This window comes from Pristiophorus japonicus, chromosome 17 (assembly GCF_044704955.1).
Source record: "Pristiophorus japonicus isolate sPriJap1 chromosome 17, sPriJap1.hap1, whole genome shotgun sequence".
In the NCBI taxonomy this organism is placed as follows: domain Eukaryota; kingdom Metazoa; phylum Chordata; class Chondrichthyes; family Pristiophoridae; genus Pristiophorus; species Pristiophorus japonicus.
Window position 1 is genome coordinate 13792455 of NC_091993.1, and position 18402 is coordinate 13810856.

Genomic DNA, 18402 nt, shown 5'->3' on the forward strand with positions numbered 1-18402 from the left:
TACGATATATTGTAGAAGGCAATGACTATTTACGTGACCGAGAGAGTGATTTGCAGTGTGTGTGTGCTCCCCAGTGTAGTTTGTCACAGATATGCTTTTAATGCTGTGAATGTAGGTTTGTCCTGCAATAAAATACACCAGTATTTCATATAAAGCGGCAACTCCCTCGAGTCAGGGGGGACTTATGTGTGGCAGCTTGTGTAACATTACAACAGCAGTTAGACAATGGGACCCTTTAAGTTTTGGAAATAGTTTTTCCTGAGTGTGATCAGTTTAAGAGAAAATGTTGAATTAATCTTGCTGGTTTATAATGACAGTTTAAATAGTAAGGAAAATATCTTACACCTTTACAAGCTGGACGCTACATCTCTGTTTGCAAACTGTCAGACTAGAATGGAAAGCAACAGCGGTAAAAAGGTTCTGCAAGCACATTTCTGGTATTCATGAGGTTAACAAGCCTATAACGAGGTTTATTCATCTCCCTGCTTAAAGATCAGCACTTTACAAAGGGCTGAAATGACATTTTGGTGATGATGCAATTTTAAGTGAATTCATAAAAACTAAGAGAGATCCTTGCCAGTTTGTTCACTGTGACATAGTTTGTCACATAAGGAGAGTATAAACCATAGACAGGAAATGTAGATACCAATTAAAAAGTGTATTTATTTTGCACCTTTCACGACCACTGGACGTCTCAGCACTTTTGGAGTGTAGTCACTGTTGTAAGGTGGGAATCGCGGTAGCAAATGTAATAATGACCAGATAATCTTTGTTTTTGTGATGTTGATTGAGGATAAATATTGAGCAGGTACAACTCCCCTGTTCTTCTTTGAAATAGTGCCTGGGAGAGCAGACAGAGCCTCAGTTTGACGTCTTATATGAAAGACGGCACACCTTCGACAGTGCCACACTCCCATGTCAACCTAGATTTACGTGATTACATCTCTAGAGCAGGACTTGAACCCACAACCTTCTGACGCCAAGGCAAGTGTGCTACCCACTGAGCCACAGCTGACACTAGCAATTGCATGAATCAATTGAGACATATGTCCGATGTGAAGTTGCACCGAGAGAATTTGAAATCCTGGGTACACGTTGACGCATTATTAATATTTTCAGGAGATTTGACCACCATGAAGAGCATTGTCCAGCCAATAACAATGTGGGGAAGGGAAGCACCATCTCATTCAATCTGTGCTCTAATGTTGACCGATGACCAGCGGACCATCGTGACAGGAAGTCGGGAGGGACAGATTTGCCTCTGGAATCTGTCGCCTGATTTCAAGGTCAGTATTTTGCGTAATACGTTGCACAAAAAAATGTTTGCTCATCTCGTCTATTCACTAAAGTACGAGCTTCTTGGAAAAAAAAAGTCTTGATTTTGTACAGTGGTCCAATGCAAATATGTGAGAGAGAGAGAGAGAGAGTGAGGGAAATGTACGGCTTTGTGTTTTATATTTTCAATTTAAATAAATTAAATCTGTTAAACATATAAAGATCTTTGTTCAACCTTATAATTTAGTGTTTATGAGGACAGGAGGCTACAATTACAGTGACGTGTTGTATAAAGCTATACATCGTTCTCGGTGCATACACTGCACTCTGCAATAGTTTAAAATGACCTGAAGGTACACTATCTTGGCCTGACTGAACTGTCATTCAAATGTTGTCTCTCCAGGAATCAGTGTGGGTCATTTGTGCAGGCAGTGTGGTAACATGCTCCTTATTTCAAAAAGAGAAATAAATCTTCATTTTGAGGGCTTTTCTATTTACCGTCGGACTTAATCTTAAAGAGGATGCAATTGAACTGTTATTTCCAATGAATATGTTAAGCAAATGGTTTAATAAATGTGTTAAAATAGAGGAATTTATATCAACACCCTCATTACAAAAAAAAACAGAGAATGCTGGGAAATCTCAGCAGGTCAGGCAGCATCAGGCAGAAACCGCGTTAACATTTCAGGTCGATGACCCTTCGTCAGAACTGTTTCTCCCTCCACAGATGCTGTCTGACCGGCTGACTGTTACCAGCGTTTTCTGTTTTTACTTTCCGATTTACAGCATCCGCAGTATTTAGCTTTTAACCTTCATTACAAAAATGACTCAGAACAACATTACCTCACGAATCTTCACTTCAAATGAGAGATGCTATGGGGCCAGCCTTTTAAGAGTTTGCATTGGGACATCCTGCGGTCATTATGTGATGGCATGGGGTTTTTTTTTTTGTTGAAAACAATAAGCTTTTTTGATGATTAAAAATGGTCGGTGACGGCAATTTTTCTGGAATGGTAACAGAGTGGCACATGTCATTAGTTGTCACAATACACCTATAATACTGAGAGTGACACTGTTGCCACTTTGTTCCTGCAGCTACTGCTGATCAGGATTGGTCACTTAAATCACTGAGATTATGCGCTGTCCATTTTAATGTTATCATCCACCTCTGGGCAAGAGAGTCGTTGAATATCATAAGGTCTCTGTGTTCATGAAAGGATCCTCAGAACTTACACTATTCATTCTCCAGCTAACTCCCAGCCCTTTGCAGAGAGGCCGATCTCTAACCCTGAGTCCTGCAACTGGGACTAATGAGAGGGAGACATTTTCTCCAGGTTGAAAACTGTTATGTCTTGAATAAAGGATCTGACCAGATACTGTAAGCTCAAATGCAGTCCTTTATTGCAGGTCTCCAGAGTGCCTCTCAGCCTGTGAGGCCTCCTTCTGTACAGGTGCTCCCAAGGGATTGTGGGATCCCTTGGGACTCCAGGGGATGAGGCCCCTGGTAGTTAAAAAAGGTATTTACAGGTTTACATATATAACAAAAACGTTAACAAAGCTTTGCTGGCAACTGTCACTCGTCAAAAATCTCACCCAATATAATTCTTGCTTTGAAATCTAAATCTTTGTTTCGTACATATTAATGAGTTTTGTTTTCCCCTAGACGCTGCCACGAATTTTCCTGTTTGGTCACACTTCTTCCATTACTTCCCTTGGCAAAGCAAGTGAGAAACAACCATATATCGTCAGCGCTGCTGAGAATGGGTGAGTCTTCCTGACTAAATGGATTCATCGAACTGTGTGTGTGGAATCCAAGTCTTGAGTTTGTCGTTTCTTAATTTGCGGAGGAAAGGTTAAATGGTTCGAGACTGACACCAATATGGTTTATAGTGGCTATTTTATTCTCAACAAGTAAAAGATCAATACATCAATACACGGGGTTGGTGGTAATATATTAGCATGGATAGAGGTTTGGCTAACTAACAGAAAACAGAGAGTCGGGATAAATGGGTAATTTTTCGGTTGGCAGACGGTAACTAGTGGGGTGCCGCGGGGATCGGTGCTGAGGCCTCAGCTATTTACAATCTATATTGGTGACTTGGATGAAGGGACCGAGTGTAATGTGGCCAAGTTTGCTGATGATACAAAGATGGGTGGGAAAGCAAATTGTGAGGAGGACCACAAAAAATCGGCAAAGGGATATAGCCAGGCTAATTTGAGTGGGAAAACATTTGGCAGATGGAGTATAATGTGGGAAAGTGTGAGGTTATCCACTTTGGCAGGAAAAATAATTTTAAAAACATTATTATTTTAATGGAGAGAGATTACAAAATGCTGCAGTACAGAGGGACCCCAGGGGTCCTTGCGCATGAAACACATAGAAACATAGAAAATAGCTGCAGGAGTAGGCCATTTGGCCCTTCGAGCCTGCACTGCTATTCAATAAGACATGGCTGATCATTCCCTCAGTACTCCTTTCCTGCTTTCTCTCCATACCCCTTGAGCCCCTTAGCCGTAAGGGCCATATCTAACTCCCTCTTGAATATATCCAATGAACTGGCATCAACAACTCTCTGCGGCAGGGAATTCCACAGGTTAACAACTCTCTGAGTGAAGAAGTTTCTCCTCATCTCAGTCCTAAATGGCCTACCTCTTATCCTAAGACTATGTCCCCTGATTCTGGACTTCTCCAACATCCCGCATCTAACCTGTCCAGCCCCGTCAGAATCTTATACTTTTCTATGAGATCCCCTCTCATCCTTCTAAACTCCAGTAAATAAAGGCCAAGTCGATCCAGTCTCTCCTCATATGACAGTCCAGCCATCCCTAGAATCAGTCTGGTGAACCTTCGCTGCACTCCCTCAATAGGAAGAACGTCCTTTCTCAGATTAGGAGACCAAAACTGAACACAATATTCCAGGTGAGGCCTCACCAAGGCCCTGTACAACTGCAGGAAGACCTCCCTGCTCCTATACTCAAATCCCCTAGCTATGAAGGCCAACATACCATTTGCCGCCTTCACCGCCCGCTGTACCTGCATGCCAACTTTCAATGACTGATGAACCATGACACCCAGGTCTCATTGCACCTCCCCTTTTCCTAATTTGCCGCCATTCAGATAATATTCTGCCTTCGTGTTTTTGCCCCCAAAATGGATAACCTCACATTTATCCACATTATACTGCATCTGCCAAGCATTTGCTCACTCACCTAACCTGTTGAAGTCACCCTGCAGCCTCTTGGCGTCCTCCTCACAGCTCACACCGCCATCCGGTTTAGTGTCATCTGCAAACTTGGAGATATTACACTCAATTCCTTCATCTAAATTGCTAATGTATATTGTAAAGAACTGGGGTCCCAGCACTGAGCCCTGCGGCACTCCACCAGTCACTGCCTGCCATTCTGAAAAGGAACCGTTTATCCCGACTCTCTGCTTCATGTCTGCCAACCAGTTCTCTATCCACGTCAGTACATTACCCCCAATACCATTTGCTTTGATTTTGCACACCAATCTTTTGTGCGGGACCTTGTCCAAAGCCTTTTGAAAGCCCAAATACACCACATCCACTGGTTCTCCCTTGTCCACTCTGCTAATTACATCCTCAAAAAATTCCAGAAAATTCGTCAAGCATGATTTCCCTTTCATAAATCCATGCTGACTTGGACCAATCCTGTCACTGCTTTCCAAATGTGCTGCTATTTCACCCTTAATGATTGATTCCAACATTTTCCCCACTACTGATGTCAGGCTAACTGGCCTATAATTACCCGTTTTCTCTCTCCCTCCCTTTTTAAAAAGCGGTGTTACATTAGCTACCCTCCAGTCCATAGGAACTGATCCAGAGTCGATAGACTGTTGAAAAATGATCACCAATGCATCCACTATTTCTAGGGCCACTTCCTTAAGTACTCTGGGATACAGACTATCAGGCCCCGGGGATTTATTGGCCTAGAATCCCATCAATTTCCCTAACACAATTTCCCACCTAATAAGGATATCCTTCAGTTCCTCCTCCTCACTAGACCCACTGTACCCTAGCACATTCGGAAGGTTATTTGTGTCTTCCTTCGTGAAGACAGAACCGAAGTATTTGTTCAATTGGTCTGCCATTTCTTTGTTCCCCATTATAAATTCACCTGCGTTTGCCTTCACTAATCTTTTTCTCTTTACATATTTATAGAAGCTTTTGCAGTCAGTTTTTATGTTCCCTGCAAGCTTCCTCTCGTACTCTATATTTTTCCCCTCTTAATTAAACTCTTAGTCCTCCTCTGTTGAATTCTAAATTTCTCCCAGTCCTCAGGTTTGTTGCTTTTTCTAGCCAATTTATATGCCTCTTCCTTGGTTTTAACACTATCCTTAATTTCCCTTGTTAGCCACAGTTGAGCCACCTTCCCCGTTTTATTTTTACTCCAGACAGGGATGTATAATTGCTGAAGTTCATCCATGTGATATTTAAATGTTTGCCATTGCTTATCCACCGTCAACCCTTTAAGTATCCTTTGCCAGTCTATTCTAGCCAATTCACGCCTCATACCGTCGAAGTTACCTTTCCTTAAGTTCAGGACCCTAGTTTCCAAATTAACTTTGTCACTCTCCATCTTAATCAAGAATTCTACCATATTATGGTCACTCTTCCCCAAGGGGCCTCGCACAACAAGATTGCTAATTAGTCACTTCTCATTACACATCACCCATCACCCAATCTAGGATGGCCAGCTCTCTAGTTGGTTCCTCGACATTGGTCTAGAAAACCATCCCTAATACACTCCAGGAAATCCTCCTCCACTGTATTGCTACCAGTTTGGTTAGCCCAATCTATATGTAGATTAAAGTCGCCCATGATAACTGCTGTACCTTTATTGCACTCATCCCTTATTTCTTGTTTGATGCTGTCCCCAACCTCACTACTACTGTTTAGTGGCCTGTGCACAACTCCCACTAGCGTTTTCTGCCCTTTGGTATTCCGCAGCTCCACCCATACCGATTCCACATCATCCAAGCTAATGTCACTCCTTACTATTGCATTAATTTCCTCTTTAACCAGCAATGCCACCCCACCTCCTTTTCCTCTTTGCCTATCCTTCCTAAATGTTGAATACCCCTGGATGTTGCGTTCCCAGCCTTGGTCACCCGGGAGCCATGTCTCCGTGATGCCAATTACATCATACCAGTTAACTGCTATCTGCGCAGTTAATTCGTCCACCTTATTCCGAATACTCCTCGCATTGAGGCACAGAGCCTTCAGGCTTGTCTTTTTCGAATTTTGCTGTAATGTGGCCCTTTTTGTTTTTTGCCTTGGGTTTCTCTTTTACTCCACTTTTACTATTCTCTTTCTATCTTTTGTTTCTGCCTCCATTTTATTTCCCTCTGTCTCCCTGCATAGGTTCCCATCCCTCTGCCATGTTAGTTTAACTCCTCCCTAACAGCACTAGCAAACACTCCCCCTAGGACATTAGTTCCGGTCCTGCCCAGGTGCAGACCGTCCGGTTTGTACTGGTCCCACCTCCCCCAGAACTGGTTCCAATATCCCAGGAATTTGAATCCCTCCCTTTTGCACCACTCCTGAAGCCACGTATTCATCTGAGCTATCCTGCGATTCCTACTCTGACTAGCACGTGGCACTGGCAGCAATCCTGAGATTACTACTTTTGAGGTCCTACTTTTTAATTTAGATCCTAGCTCCCTAAATTTGTCTCGTAAGACCTCATCCCGTTTTTTTACCTATATCGTTGGTACCTATATGCACCACGATAAACATAGAAACATAGAAAATAGGTGCAGGAGCAGGCCATTCAGCCCTTCTAGCCTGCACCGCCATTCAACGAGTTCATGGCTGAACATGAAACTTCAGTACCCACTTCCTGCTTTCACGCCATACCCCTTGATCCCCCGAATAGTAAGGACTTCATCTAACTCCCTTTTGAATATATTTAGTGAATTGGCCTCAACTACTTCCTGTGGTAGAGAATTCCACAGGTTCACCACTCTCTGGGTGAAGAAGTTTCTCCTTATCTCGGTCCTAAATGGCTTACCCCTTATCCTTAGACTGTGACCCCTGGTTCTGGACTTCCCCAACATTGGGAACATTCTTCCTGCATCCAACCTGTCCAAACCCGTCAGAATTTTAAACGTTTCTATGAGGTCCCCTCTCACTCTTCTGAACTCCAGTGAATACAAGCCCAGTTGATTCAGTCTTTCTTGATAGGTCAGTCCCACCATCCCGGGAATCAGTCTGGTGAATCTTCGCTGCACTCCCTCAACAGCAAGTATGTCCTTCCTCAAGTTAGGAGACCAAAACTGTACACAATACTCCAGGTGTGGCCTCACCAAGGCCCTGTACAACTGTAGCAACACCTCCCTGCCCCTGTACTCAAATCCCCTCGCTATGAAGGCCAACATGCCATTTGCTTTCTTAACCGCCTGCTGTACCTGCATGCCAACCTTCAATGACTGATGTACCATGACACCCAGGTCTCGTTGCACCTTCCCTTTTCCTAATCTGTCACCATTCAGATAATAGTCTGTCTCTCTGTTTTTACCACCAAAGTGGATAACCTCACATTTATCCACATTATACTTCATCTGCCACGCATTTGCCCACTCACCTAACCTATCCAAGTCACTCTGTAGCCTCATAGCATCCTCCTCGCAGCTCACACTGCCACCCAACTTAGTGTCATCCGCAAATTTGAAGATACTACATTTAATCCCCTCGTCTAAATCATTAATGTACAATGTAAACAGCTGGGGCCCCAGCACAGAACCCTGCGGTACCCCACTAGTCACTGCCTGCCATTCCGAAAAGTACCCATTTACTCCTACTCTTTGCTTCCTGTCTGACAACCAGTTCTCAATCCACGTCAGCACATTACCCCCAATCCCATGTGCTTTAACTTTGCACATTAATCTCCTGTGTGGGACCTTGTCGAAAGCCTTCTGAAAGTCCAAATATACCACATCAACTGGTACTCCTTTGTCCACTTTATTGGAAACATCCTCAAAAAATTCCAGAAGATTTGTCAAGCATGATCTCCCTTTTACAAATCCATGCTGACTTGGACCTATCATGTCACCATTTTCCAAATGCGCTGCTATGACATCCTTAATAATTGATTCCATCATTTTACCCACTACTGAGGTCAGGCTGACCGGTCTATAATTCCCTGCTTTCTCTCTCCCTCCTTTTTTAAAAAGTGGGGTTACATTGGCTACCCTCCACTCGATAGGAACTGATCCAGAGTCAATGGAATGTTGGAAAATGACTGTCAATGCATCCGCTATTTCCAAGGCCACCTCCTTAAGTACTCTGGGATGCAGTCCATCAGGCCCTGGGGATTTATCGGCCTTCAATCCCATCAATTTCCCCAACACAATTTCCCGACTAATAAAGATTTCCCTCAGTTCCTCCTCCTTAATAGACCCTCTGACCACTTTTATATCCGGAAGGTTGTTTGTGTCCTCCTTAGTGAATACTGAACCAAAGTACTTGTTCAATTGGTCTGCCATTTCTTTGTTCCCCGTTATGACTTCCCCTGCTTCTGACTGCAGGGGACCTACGTTTGTCTTTACTAACCTCTTTCTCTTTACATACCTATAGAAACTTTTGCAATCCGCCTTAATGTTCCCTGCAAGCTTCTTCTCGTACTCCATTTTCCCTACCCTAATCAAACCCTTTGTCCTCCTCTGCTGAGTTCTAAATTTCTCCCAGTCCCCAGGTTCGCTGCTATTTCTGGCCAATTTGTATGCCACTTCCTTGGCTTTAATACTATCCCTGATTTCCCTAGATAGCCACGGTTGAGCCACCTTCCCTTTTTTATTTTTACGCCAGACAGGAATGTACAATTGTTGTAATTCATCCATGCGTTCTCTAAATGTCTGCCATTGCCCATCCACAGTCAACCCCTTAAGTATCATTAGCCAATCTATCTTAGCCAATTCATGCCTCATACCTTCAAAGTTACCCTTCTTTAAGTTCTGGACCATGGTCTCTGAATTAACTGTTTCATTCTCCATCCTAATGCAGAATTCCACCATATTATGGTCACTCTTCCCCAAGGGGCCTCGCACAATGAGATTGCTAATTAATCCTCTCTCATTACACAACACCCAGTCTAAGATGGCCTCCCCCCTAGTTGGTTCCTCGACATATTGGTCTAGAAAACCATCCCTTATGCATTCCAGGAAATCCTCCTCCACCGTATTGCTTCCAGTTTGGCTAGCCCAATCTATGTGCATATTAAAGTCACCCATTATAACTGCTGCACCTTTATTGCATGCACTCCTAATTTCCTGTTTGATGCCCTCCCCAACATCACTACTACTGTTTGGAGGTCTGTACACAACTCCCACTAACGATTTTTGCCCTTTAGTGTTCTGCAGCTCTACCCATATAGATTCCACATCATCCAAGCTAATGTCTTTCCTAACTATTGCATTAATCTCCTCTTTAACCAGCAATGCTACCCCACCTCCTTTTCCTTTTATTCTATCCTTCCTGAATGTTGAATACCCCTGGATGTTGAGTTCCCAGCCCTGATCATCCTGGAGCCACGTCTCCGTAATCCCAATCACATCATATTTGTTAACATCTATTTGCACAATTAATTCATCCACCTTATTGCGGATACTCCTTGCATTAAGACACAAAGCCTTCAGGCTTGCTTTTTTAACACCCTTTGTCCTTTTAGAATTTTGCTGTACAGTGGCCCTTTTTGTTCTTTGCCTTGGGTTTCTCTGCCCTCCACTTTTCCTCATCTCCTTTCTGTCTTTTGCTTTTGCCTCCTTTTTGTCTCCCTCTGTCTCCCTGTATAGGTTCCCATCCCCCTGCAATATTAGTTTAACTCCTCCCCAACAGCACTAGCAAACACTCCCCCTAGGACATTGGTTCCGGACCTGCCCAGGTGCAGACCGTCCGGTTTGTACTGGTCCCACCTCCCCCAGAACCGGTTCCAATGCCCCAAGAATTTGAATCCCTCCCTGCTGCACCACTGCTCAAGCCATGTATTCATCTGCGCTATCCTGCGATTCCTACTCTGACTAGCACGTGGCACTGGTAGCAATCCCGAGATTACTACTTTTGAGGTCCTACTTTTTAATTTAGCTCCTAGCTCCTTAAATTCTTTTCGTAGGACCTCATCCCTTTTTTTACCTATGTCGTTGGTACCAATGTGCACCACGACAACTGGCTGTTCTCCCTCCCATTTCAGAATGTCCTGCACCCGCTCCGAGACATCCTTGACCCTTGCACCAGGGAGGCAACATACCATCCTGGAGTCTCGGTTGCGTCCGCAGAAACGCCTATCTATTCCCCTCACCATCGAATCCCCTATCACTATCGCGCTCCCACTCTTTTTCCTGCCCTCCTTTGCAGCAGAGCCACCTACGGTGCCATGAACTTGGCTGCTGCTGCCCTCCCCTGATGAGTCATCCTCCCCAACAGTACTCAAAGCAGTGTATCTGTTTTGCAGGGGGATGACCACAGGGGACTCCTGCACTATCTTTCTTGCACTGCTCTTCCTGTTGGTCTTCCATTCCCTATCTGGCTGAGTACCCTTTACCTGCGGTAAGACCAACTCGCTAAACGTGCTATTCACGTCATTCTCAGCATTGTGGATGCACCAGAGTGAATCCACCCGCAGCTCCAGTGCCGCAATGCGGTCCGTCAGGAGCTGCAGGCGGATACACTTCCCGCACACGTAGTCGTCAGGGACACCGGAAACGTCCCTGACTTCCCACATAGTACAGGAGGAGCATAACACGTGTCTGAGCTCTCCTGCCATGACTTAACCCCTAGATAAACTTAATTTGGCAGCAACAATGCTGAATGTTTCTTACTGATAAAGAAAAGAACGAAGAAAAGCTACTCACCAATCACTTACCCCCTTGGCTGTGACGTCACTTTTCGATTTCTTTCTACTTCTTTTTTGCCTTCTCTCCCCGCTGCAGCTGCACCGGCTCGCCTTTTGTACGCTGCTCGCCTCACGAACTCCCGCCTCCCAACTGCTGCCGCGCTCCTCGAACTGTTGGGCCTTTTGTAGGCCGCTCGCCTCACGAACTCCCGCCTCCCAACTGCCGCCGCTCTCCTCGAACTGTTGGGCCTTTTGTAGGCCGCTCGCCTCACGAACTCCCGCCTCCAGACTGCACAAAAAGGTTAGTATGCAGGTACAGCAAGTAATCAGAAAAGCACATGGAATGTTGTCCTTTTTTACAAGGGGGATAGAGTATAAAAGCAGAGAAATCCTGCTACAACTGTACAGGGTATTGGTGAGGCCACACCTGGAGTACTGTGTACAGTTTTGGTCTTCTTTAAGGAGGGATATACTTGCATTGGAGGCTGTTCAGAGAAGGTTCACTAGGTTGATTCCTGAGATGAATGCGTTTACTTATGAAGAACATAAGAACATAAGAAAATGGAACAGGAGTAGGCCATATGGCCCCTCGAGCCTGCTCCGCTATTCAATAAGATCATCGCTGATCTGATCATGGACTCAGCTCCACTTCCCACCCGCTCCCCTTAACCCCTTATCCCCTTATCGTTTAAGAAACTGTCTATCTCTGTCTTAAATTTATTCAATGTCCCAGCTTCCACAGCTCTCTGAGGCAGCGAGTTCCACAGATTTACAACCCTCAGAGAGAAGAAATTTCTCCTCATCTCTGTTTCAAATGGGCGGCCCCTTATTCTAAGATCATGCCCTAGTCTCCCCCCATCAGTGGAAACGTCCTCTCTATATCCACCTTGTCAAGCCCCCTCATAATCTTATACGTTTCGATAAGATCACATCTCATTCTTCTGAGTTCCAGTGAGTAGAGGCCCAACCTACTCAACCTTTCCTCATAAGTCAACCTCCTCATCCCCAGAATCAACCGAGTGAGCCTTCTCTGAACTGCCTCCAACACAAGTATATCCTTTCGTAAATATGGAAATCAAAACTGCACGCAGTATTCCAGGTGTGGCCTCACCAATATCTTATATAGCTGTAGCAAGACTTCCCTGCTTTTATACTCCATCCCCTTTGCAATAAAGGCCAAGATACCATTGGCCTTCCTGATCATTTGCTGTACCTGCACACTATCCTTTTGTGTTTCCTGCACAAGTACCCGCTGCACTGCCGCTCTTTGCAATCTTTCTCTATTTAAATAATAACTTGCTCTTTGATCTTTTTCTGCTAAAGTGCATGACCTCACATAGGATGGGCTTATGCTCATTGGAGTTTAGAAGAATGAGGGATGATCTTAATGAAATAGATAAGATACTGAGGGGGCTCATCAAGGTAGACGCGGAGAGGATGTTTCCACTCGTGGGGGAATCTAGAACTAGGGGGTATAGATTCAGAATGAGGGATCGGCCATTTAGAACAGAGATGAGGAGGAATTTCTTCTCTGTGGGTTGTACATCTGTGGAATTATCTACCCCCGAGAACTGTGGCGGCTGGGTCATTGAATATATTAAAGGCCGAGGTGGACAGATTTTTGAATGATAAGGGAGTAAAGGTTTATGGGGAGTGGGCAGGGAAGTGGCGTTGAGGCCAGGATCAGATCAGCCATGATCTTATTAAATGGTGGAGTCGGCTCGAGGGGCCAGATGGCCTACTCCTGCTCCTATTTCTTATGTTCTTTGTAAATATTTAAGAGATGGTTAACAGAATAGGGCAAACATTGCTAATACCTGCTCATATTCCGGGTAAGGCCGAATGTTCGTTCGGCAGTCGCCCGTCGCCTTAACTCCACACTCCTTTTGCATGACTCCGAGCGGGGGAATCCAGGAGTGCCCCATTTGGGGCGGTAACTTTCAAAAGTAGAAAAATTGAGCGGCAGACGCTAATCTTTTTCAACTTCAAAAAAAATTCGGGGCTAGTGCTCCAGGAAGGAAGTGAATGAAGCGCTAAATCAGGCACTCCACTTCCTTCCTGGAGCGCAATGGGCAAGGCGGTGAATGGAGCAACGCTGCACACTGGGCCGTGCATGATGCCGCGATGAAAGGCTACTTCCCTCCCTTAAAGGGAAAGGCCATCACTACAAGCTCTGCAAAAAGCAACTTACCTTCCCCCCCCCCCCCCCCCGACAGCAGCCGAGATCCGGCCCAATCAGCTCGAAGCACTGAAGCAGAGTACTGGGCTGATCGATTGCGGGCACAGAAGACCGGCCAAAAACATGAAAGAGAGAGGGTAAATTTGTTTTGTACAGCTTTAAGCACCGCCCCCGATAGATGCCTCCTGTAGCTGCTGGTGTTTTCACCCGCCGATGCTGTAGGGGTCGGAACCCAAGTTTGGGTCCGGGGCGCTGCCCACAGCGATGACATCACAATCTCCTGCCGAATTTGGTGCGAGTCGGTGTTATCGCCGCGCCCGGTCGGTAAGTGATTCGCGGCCCGTTATCGCCCCCCGGAGACGAGAACAAGAGGTGCTAAGGAGACCAATCTCTAGGCCCTGGTATTGACCCTACAACTTTGAACTTCAGACATGCTTTTGCTTTTAAAACCCAAGGAATAAGAATATTGCAGTCTGTATTCTTGTCCCCTAGAGAGCCAATTACACCCATCAATACCCTTGTCCCATTGGCTGAACCATCATAACTGTAGTTAGCACCTCTGTCCGATTGATCGTGGCCATCCTGTTTGTTTGACTATTGCTCAGTTTAAACTTCAAAGGATCATGAGTTCACGTTGAAACTATCTCAGATGGTTAATGTGATTGTGCAGCTCGTCTATGTGTTAGCTTCAGTGCCTCCATTGTTCTGGCCAGTCAGATACTAACCCCTCACATGGGTTGTTTCTGCTTCCCCATTCTCCCTCCTGATCAACAACATTAGCACGTCCTTGTTGCGACCAGCTTTTGACTTGCAGTCTGTGGGTTTAATATCACTTAGATGATTGCAATGCAGGAAGGAGAATTATTGCCAAGCAAAATACATTCAGTTTGCTTCTATCTGCAATATTCTTACACCTCACACCAAATGTGACCAAGAGAATCGGTGAGTTTTTCCCCCAAGCTTCTTCCAAAACTGCTCCTAACTGGCACAGATCTGACTTTCCTTCTCTCTGACCCTCCTCCCGTTCCTGTGAGTGAGCCTCGGGCCTGTGTTTGTCATGTTTGCTGAGATTGAGAACACAGGAGAGTGGAGCATTGGGAACATGAAGCCCTATCTCATCACTCCAAGCTGCCACAGGTTGTACTGCAAGTCTCATGACTCTGGTCACCAACTAATGTCACAAAAGCCAGTTGCATGCAGGAATGTAAATACCTAGCGGGGGAAACAAGGCCGCAAGTCAGTTGAGGTTTTTTATGATGTTTGACTCCCAAGATTCAGTCACCACCTTGTATTTGTAGGCTTTATTTTTATATAAAATATGTACAAATCCATATTGATAGCTCCTTAGTGGTGGTTTGGGTCTGTGCGACTTACTGCTGTTGAGCTTCTGCGTAGAGGTGAAGAACAATAGTAATAAGATTGAGGAACCTGAAGGTGTCGATCAAGTGACTGGGTACTGTTGGTGTTTTTTATTCGTTCATGGGATGTGGATGTCGCTGGCAAGGCCAGCATTTATTGCCCTTTGAGAAGGTGGTGGTGAGCTGCCTTCTTGAACCACTGCAGTCCGTGTGGTGAAGGTGCTCCCACAGTGCTGTTAGGGAAGGAGTTCCAGGATTTTGACCCAGCGACGATGAAGGAACGGCGATATATTTCCAAGCCAGGATGGTGTGTGACTGGGAGAGGAACGTGGAGGTGGTGGTGTTCCCATGCGCCTGCTGCCCTTGTCCTTCTAGGTGGTAGCGGTCGCGGGTTTGGGAGGTGCTGCCGAAGAAGCCTTGGCGAGTTGCTGCAGTGCATCTTGTAGATGGTACACACTGCAATATCAGTTCCTCTGGGAGCAGAATATATGAAAATGAATTTGCTGAGTAATGGCGCATCAGTTGGGAATTATTAAATTCCAGGAAATTATGACGTGAGTGACTTCCGCCATTGCGTACACCACGCCAAACTTTCCTGGGACTCTTGCGCTGCTCCACACTGGGACCCTCACTGGGAAAGGTGACCAGTGAATGATCATAACTCTGACCAGCACCCCCCCCCCTCCCCACCCCACCCGTGCCCCCCATTAAAATCAATGCGATCACAAATTTGCCGCATTTAAGACCATGTTCACCTCACTGCCGCTTAGACTGAAAAATAATGACGCTGGGGAACTGGCAGCGGCCTGATTTATGTGTTTGTTCACCACGACTGCTGCCGATGCCAGAATCGCCATACTTTGATCAATTTGAAGAGAACCCCCTGAACCTTTCTCATAATGCTTTGAGATATTTCTGAGAGACTCCATAAGTCACTAAATAAATGCAAGTCTTTGTATTTAGAAATTTTATAATCGGCATGCATTTTAAATCAGTGAGTCACAACGTAGGCAGGAGTTAGATGAGACATCAGGGGCACATGAAGAAAACAGGCTCTCGGTAAAACAATACATCCAGTCCAAACAGAAACTGAAGTTCGCTGCATCCACTTTGTGAGCTTGTCCAGTTTGCAACGTTTTTGGCCTTTTCTCAATTGCGACAAAATGTTGGCAATATACGGAGAATTGGAACTGAGCTTTGATCGCTGGTAGAATAGTCAACTGCTACAAGCAACTGGCCACGTTTCACAGAGACTGCTGCCACTGGCGATCAATGGAGCATTTTCTAGTTAACGTTTAAGCCTCATTAAGCAAGTGGATTTTCTGGCATCAGAATGTCACGTCTTCTCAGGAAAAGGGTGCCCAGTGCGTTTGGTCTGAACAATTAAAATAATTTAGAACATGAAAGCCCTCTCGGTGCCACGTAAAACATTTACAGGTGAGAATGACAGCAGTTCCTGTGTTGAAACGGCTGTTTCCTTGACTTGGTGAGAGTGAGAGTGCGTGAGCGTGTGTGTATGTGCGAGGGGAAAAATCTTTGGGTGTTGCCAAATGCCACTTTCCCTAAATGACTATTTACAAAAGCGGACACGATCCTCGATACCTTGCACTGTAATGCACATTGGCTGCTTCTGACTGGCGCCGATACTTGTTGTGAACGACACGACTCAGTTCTCTGACAAGTTGCAGAGAAAATTTGCCAGCGATTGATCGGGGAGCACGGCGGTCTAACTTACGGCGCTGGTCACCAATATCGCCATCGAGGCACATTCCTGGTCCTTGTCCATTGAGGTGTGCTGTTTCTCCCTATTTATAATTCAAAAGTGTGGACCCTCGCGTTTCTTTACACCTGGCGCCTATCTGCTCAATCTGCCGACTTAGCTGTGTCCACTTACGATTGTACAGCTTTGTCACAATGTTCCATACCCCTGAATTTGGTGTCATCAGCAGATTTCTCTCAAGTTCATTGTTACAATGGACCACATGGAATTTGGCCCAAACAGGACCATTGCCCAACTTTTATAATCCCACAATGCAAAGCATGGAATAAGACAAGTCCATGAAGCTGACTTCTTCTACGGGCAGTATATAGTTTGCCCTTTTCATGGCTTCTTTCCCACTTTGACCTGAGGGAAAGACCTGCGTTATTTTTTCCTGACTCCCTGATCCCTAAATGTAATTGAGTAAAACTCCAACATAATCGGAGAACTTACACAGTTCAGTTGATTTCCACTAGTGATATGTCCATCTCCAAAAAAAAACTTTGACCTGGGCGAAAGTTTTGCAGTACTTTTTCCTGACTTTCAAGCTAGTCAAACAAAGCTCCACAAACCTGTTCTGAGGAAGGGCCATTGACCCGAAACGTTAACTCTGTTTCTCTCTTCACGGATGCTGCCTGACCTGCTGAGTATTTCCAGCATTTTCTGTTTTTACTCCACAAATCTATCTGGGCCTGCACCTCCATTATTCAAGCTGAACCACCGATTATTACTGCAGGATGGAAACCATTGTGTTCCATGGAGTTTCTGGTCACCTGCCATTTTAATTCTCCGCCCCACTCTCACTCTGACCTCTCTGTCTTTGGCCTCCTACAATGTTTGAATGAAGCCCACGGGAGTTCAAAGTTCGGCACTTCATCTTCCGATGAGGCACTTTATAGCCTTCCCGACTCAACTTAAATTCAACAATTTTGGATCTCTTTTTTTTCAGTTGTTCATGATTCTACTATTGCCATTGACCCCTCCTCTAGACCATTTTACCAAGTTTTCAATGAGTTTGCCGTCTCTCGGGTTTCCCTCCAGGCAAGTGTGTCGGGTTCTCGGTGACTCTCCATTGCTTTGGCTCGTTGACAGCTGTAGAAGTGGTATAAAAGCTACCATTTCACAGCTGTTCACTTTCCAATGTCAGAAGCTGAAGCCGTCAGGATTTGAAAGAAACATATGAGCTGTATGCAGTTTGGAAGTGTTTGCAGTGAAATCTCTCTTCACTGTCACCTCCTTGGAGCAACCTCTCTCACCATTGACAGACCGCTTCTGTAATCTCAACCTCACCCCTGCCATCTATTCCAGCAGCATCGGTGCCTGGGTAAAATCCTTTTAAATACCTTAAATTACCTCTTAATTGAATGGCCCCAACACCAACTGAGATCATTGAAAGGTTTGCACCACTGCAGCCAGCTTGTCCTGATGACGTCGCTGCTTGTGCCCTCCTGTGCAATGTGCAACCAGGCTGCGTTGGGGAGGTCCCTTCCGCCCATTGGAAGAGAAGAGAACCTCCCTGCGTGCTGTGACTCCCTCCATAAGCATCTGGAGGGAGTCATGGGAGAGCCTGGGTGCAGCCGTGCACCTCTGTGCTGTGCTTGTCAGTGTTTGCAGCACCTCAATGCTGTAGAACACTGACAGCACAACTGCCAAAAATAAGTGGGCCATGGTCCCTTTAAGGAAACCGGCTGATGACGCGTCATTAAATGACATCATCAGATCTGCTTTCTGTTAATTGGCCGGGAACCTCACAGGGCGGGCTTAACAAGCCCCATCAAGGGAAAATTGTGTTAAGAGGGCGGGCTGGAGCCGGGAGCGGGTCCCCCACACGCCACCAACGCTGGCCACACCGGTCTCGTCACTGTTGGCGAAATCGTGACCAATATGCTTTCATTTAAATGGCATGTGTGAGGAAAATTTGCATGTCTTTGGGCACCTACTTCGAGTTTGAAGTGATTCGTTTTCTTACACTCTGGCCCTTT

The 18402-nt window shown here is 45.5% G+C and overlaps 1 protein-coding gene across 1 annotated transcript in view; it reads left to right on the forward strand.

Annotated features, from left to right (window-relative positions):
• The first annotated feature begins 1133 nt into the window (after positions 1–1133).
• LOC139228327 (WD repeat-containing protein 72-like) overlaps positions 1134–18402 on the forward strand; it is a 173712-nt gene continuing 156443 nt past the window's right edge. The window contains exons 1-2 of the mRNA XM_070859512.1: positions 1134–1286; positions 2939–3039. Of these exons, the coding sequence (XP_070715613.1) occupies positions 1134–1286; positions 2939–3039 (254 nt within the window). The remainder of the gene's footprint in view (positions 1287–2938; positions 3040–18402) is intronic.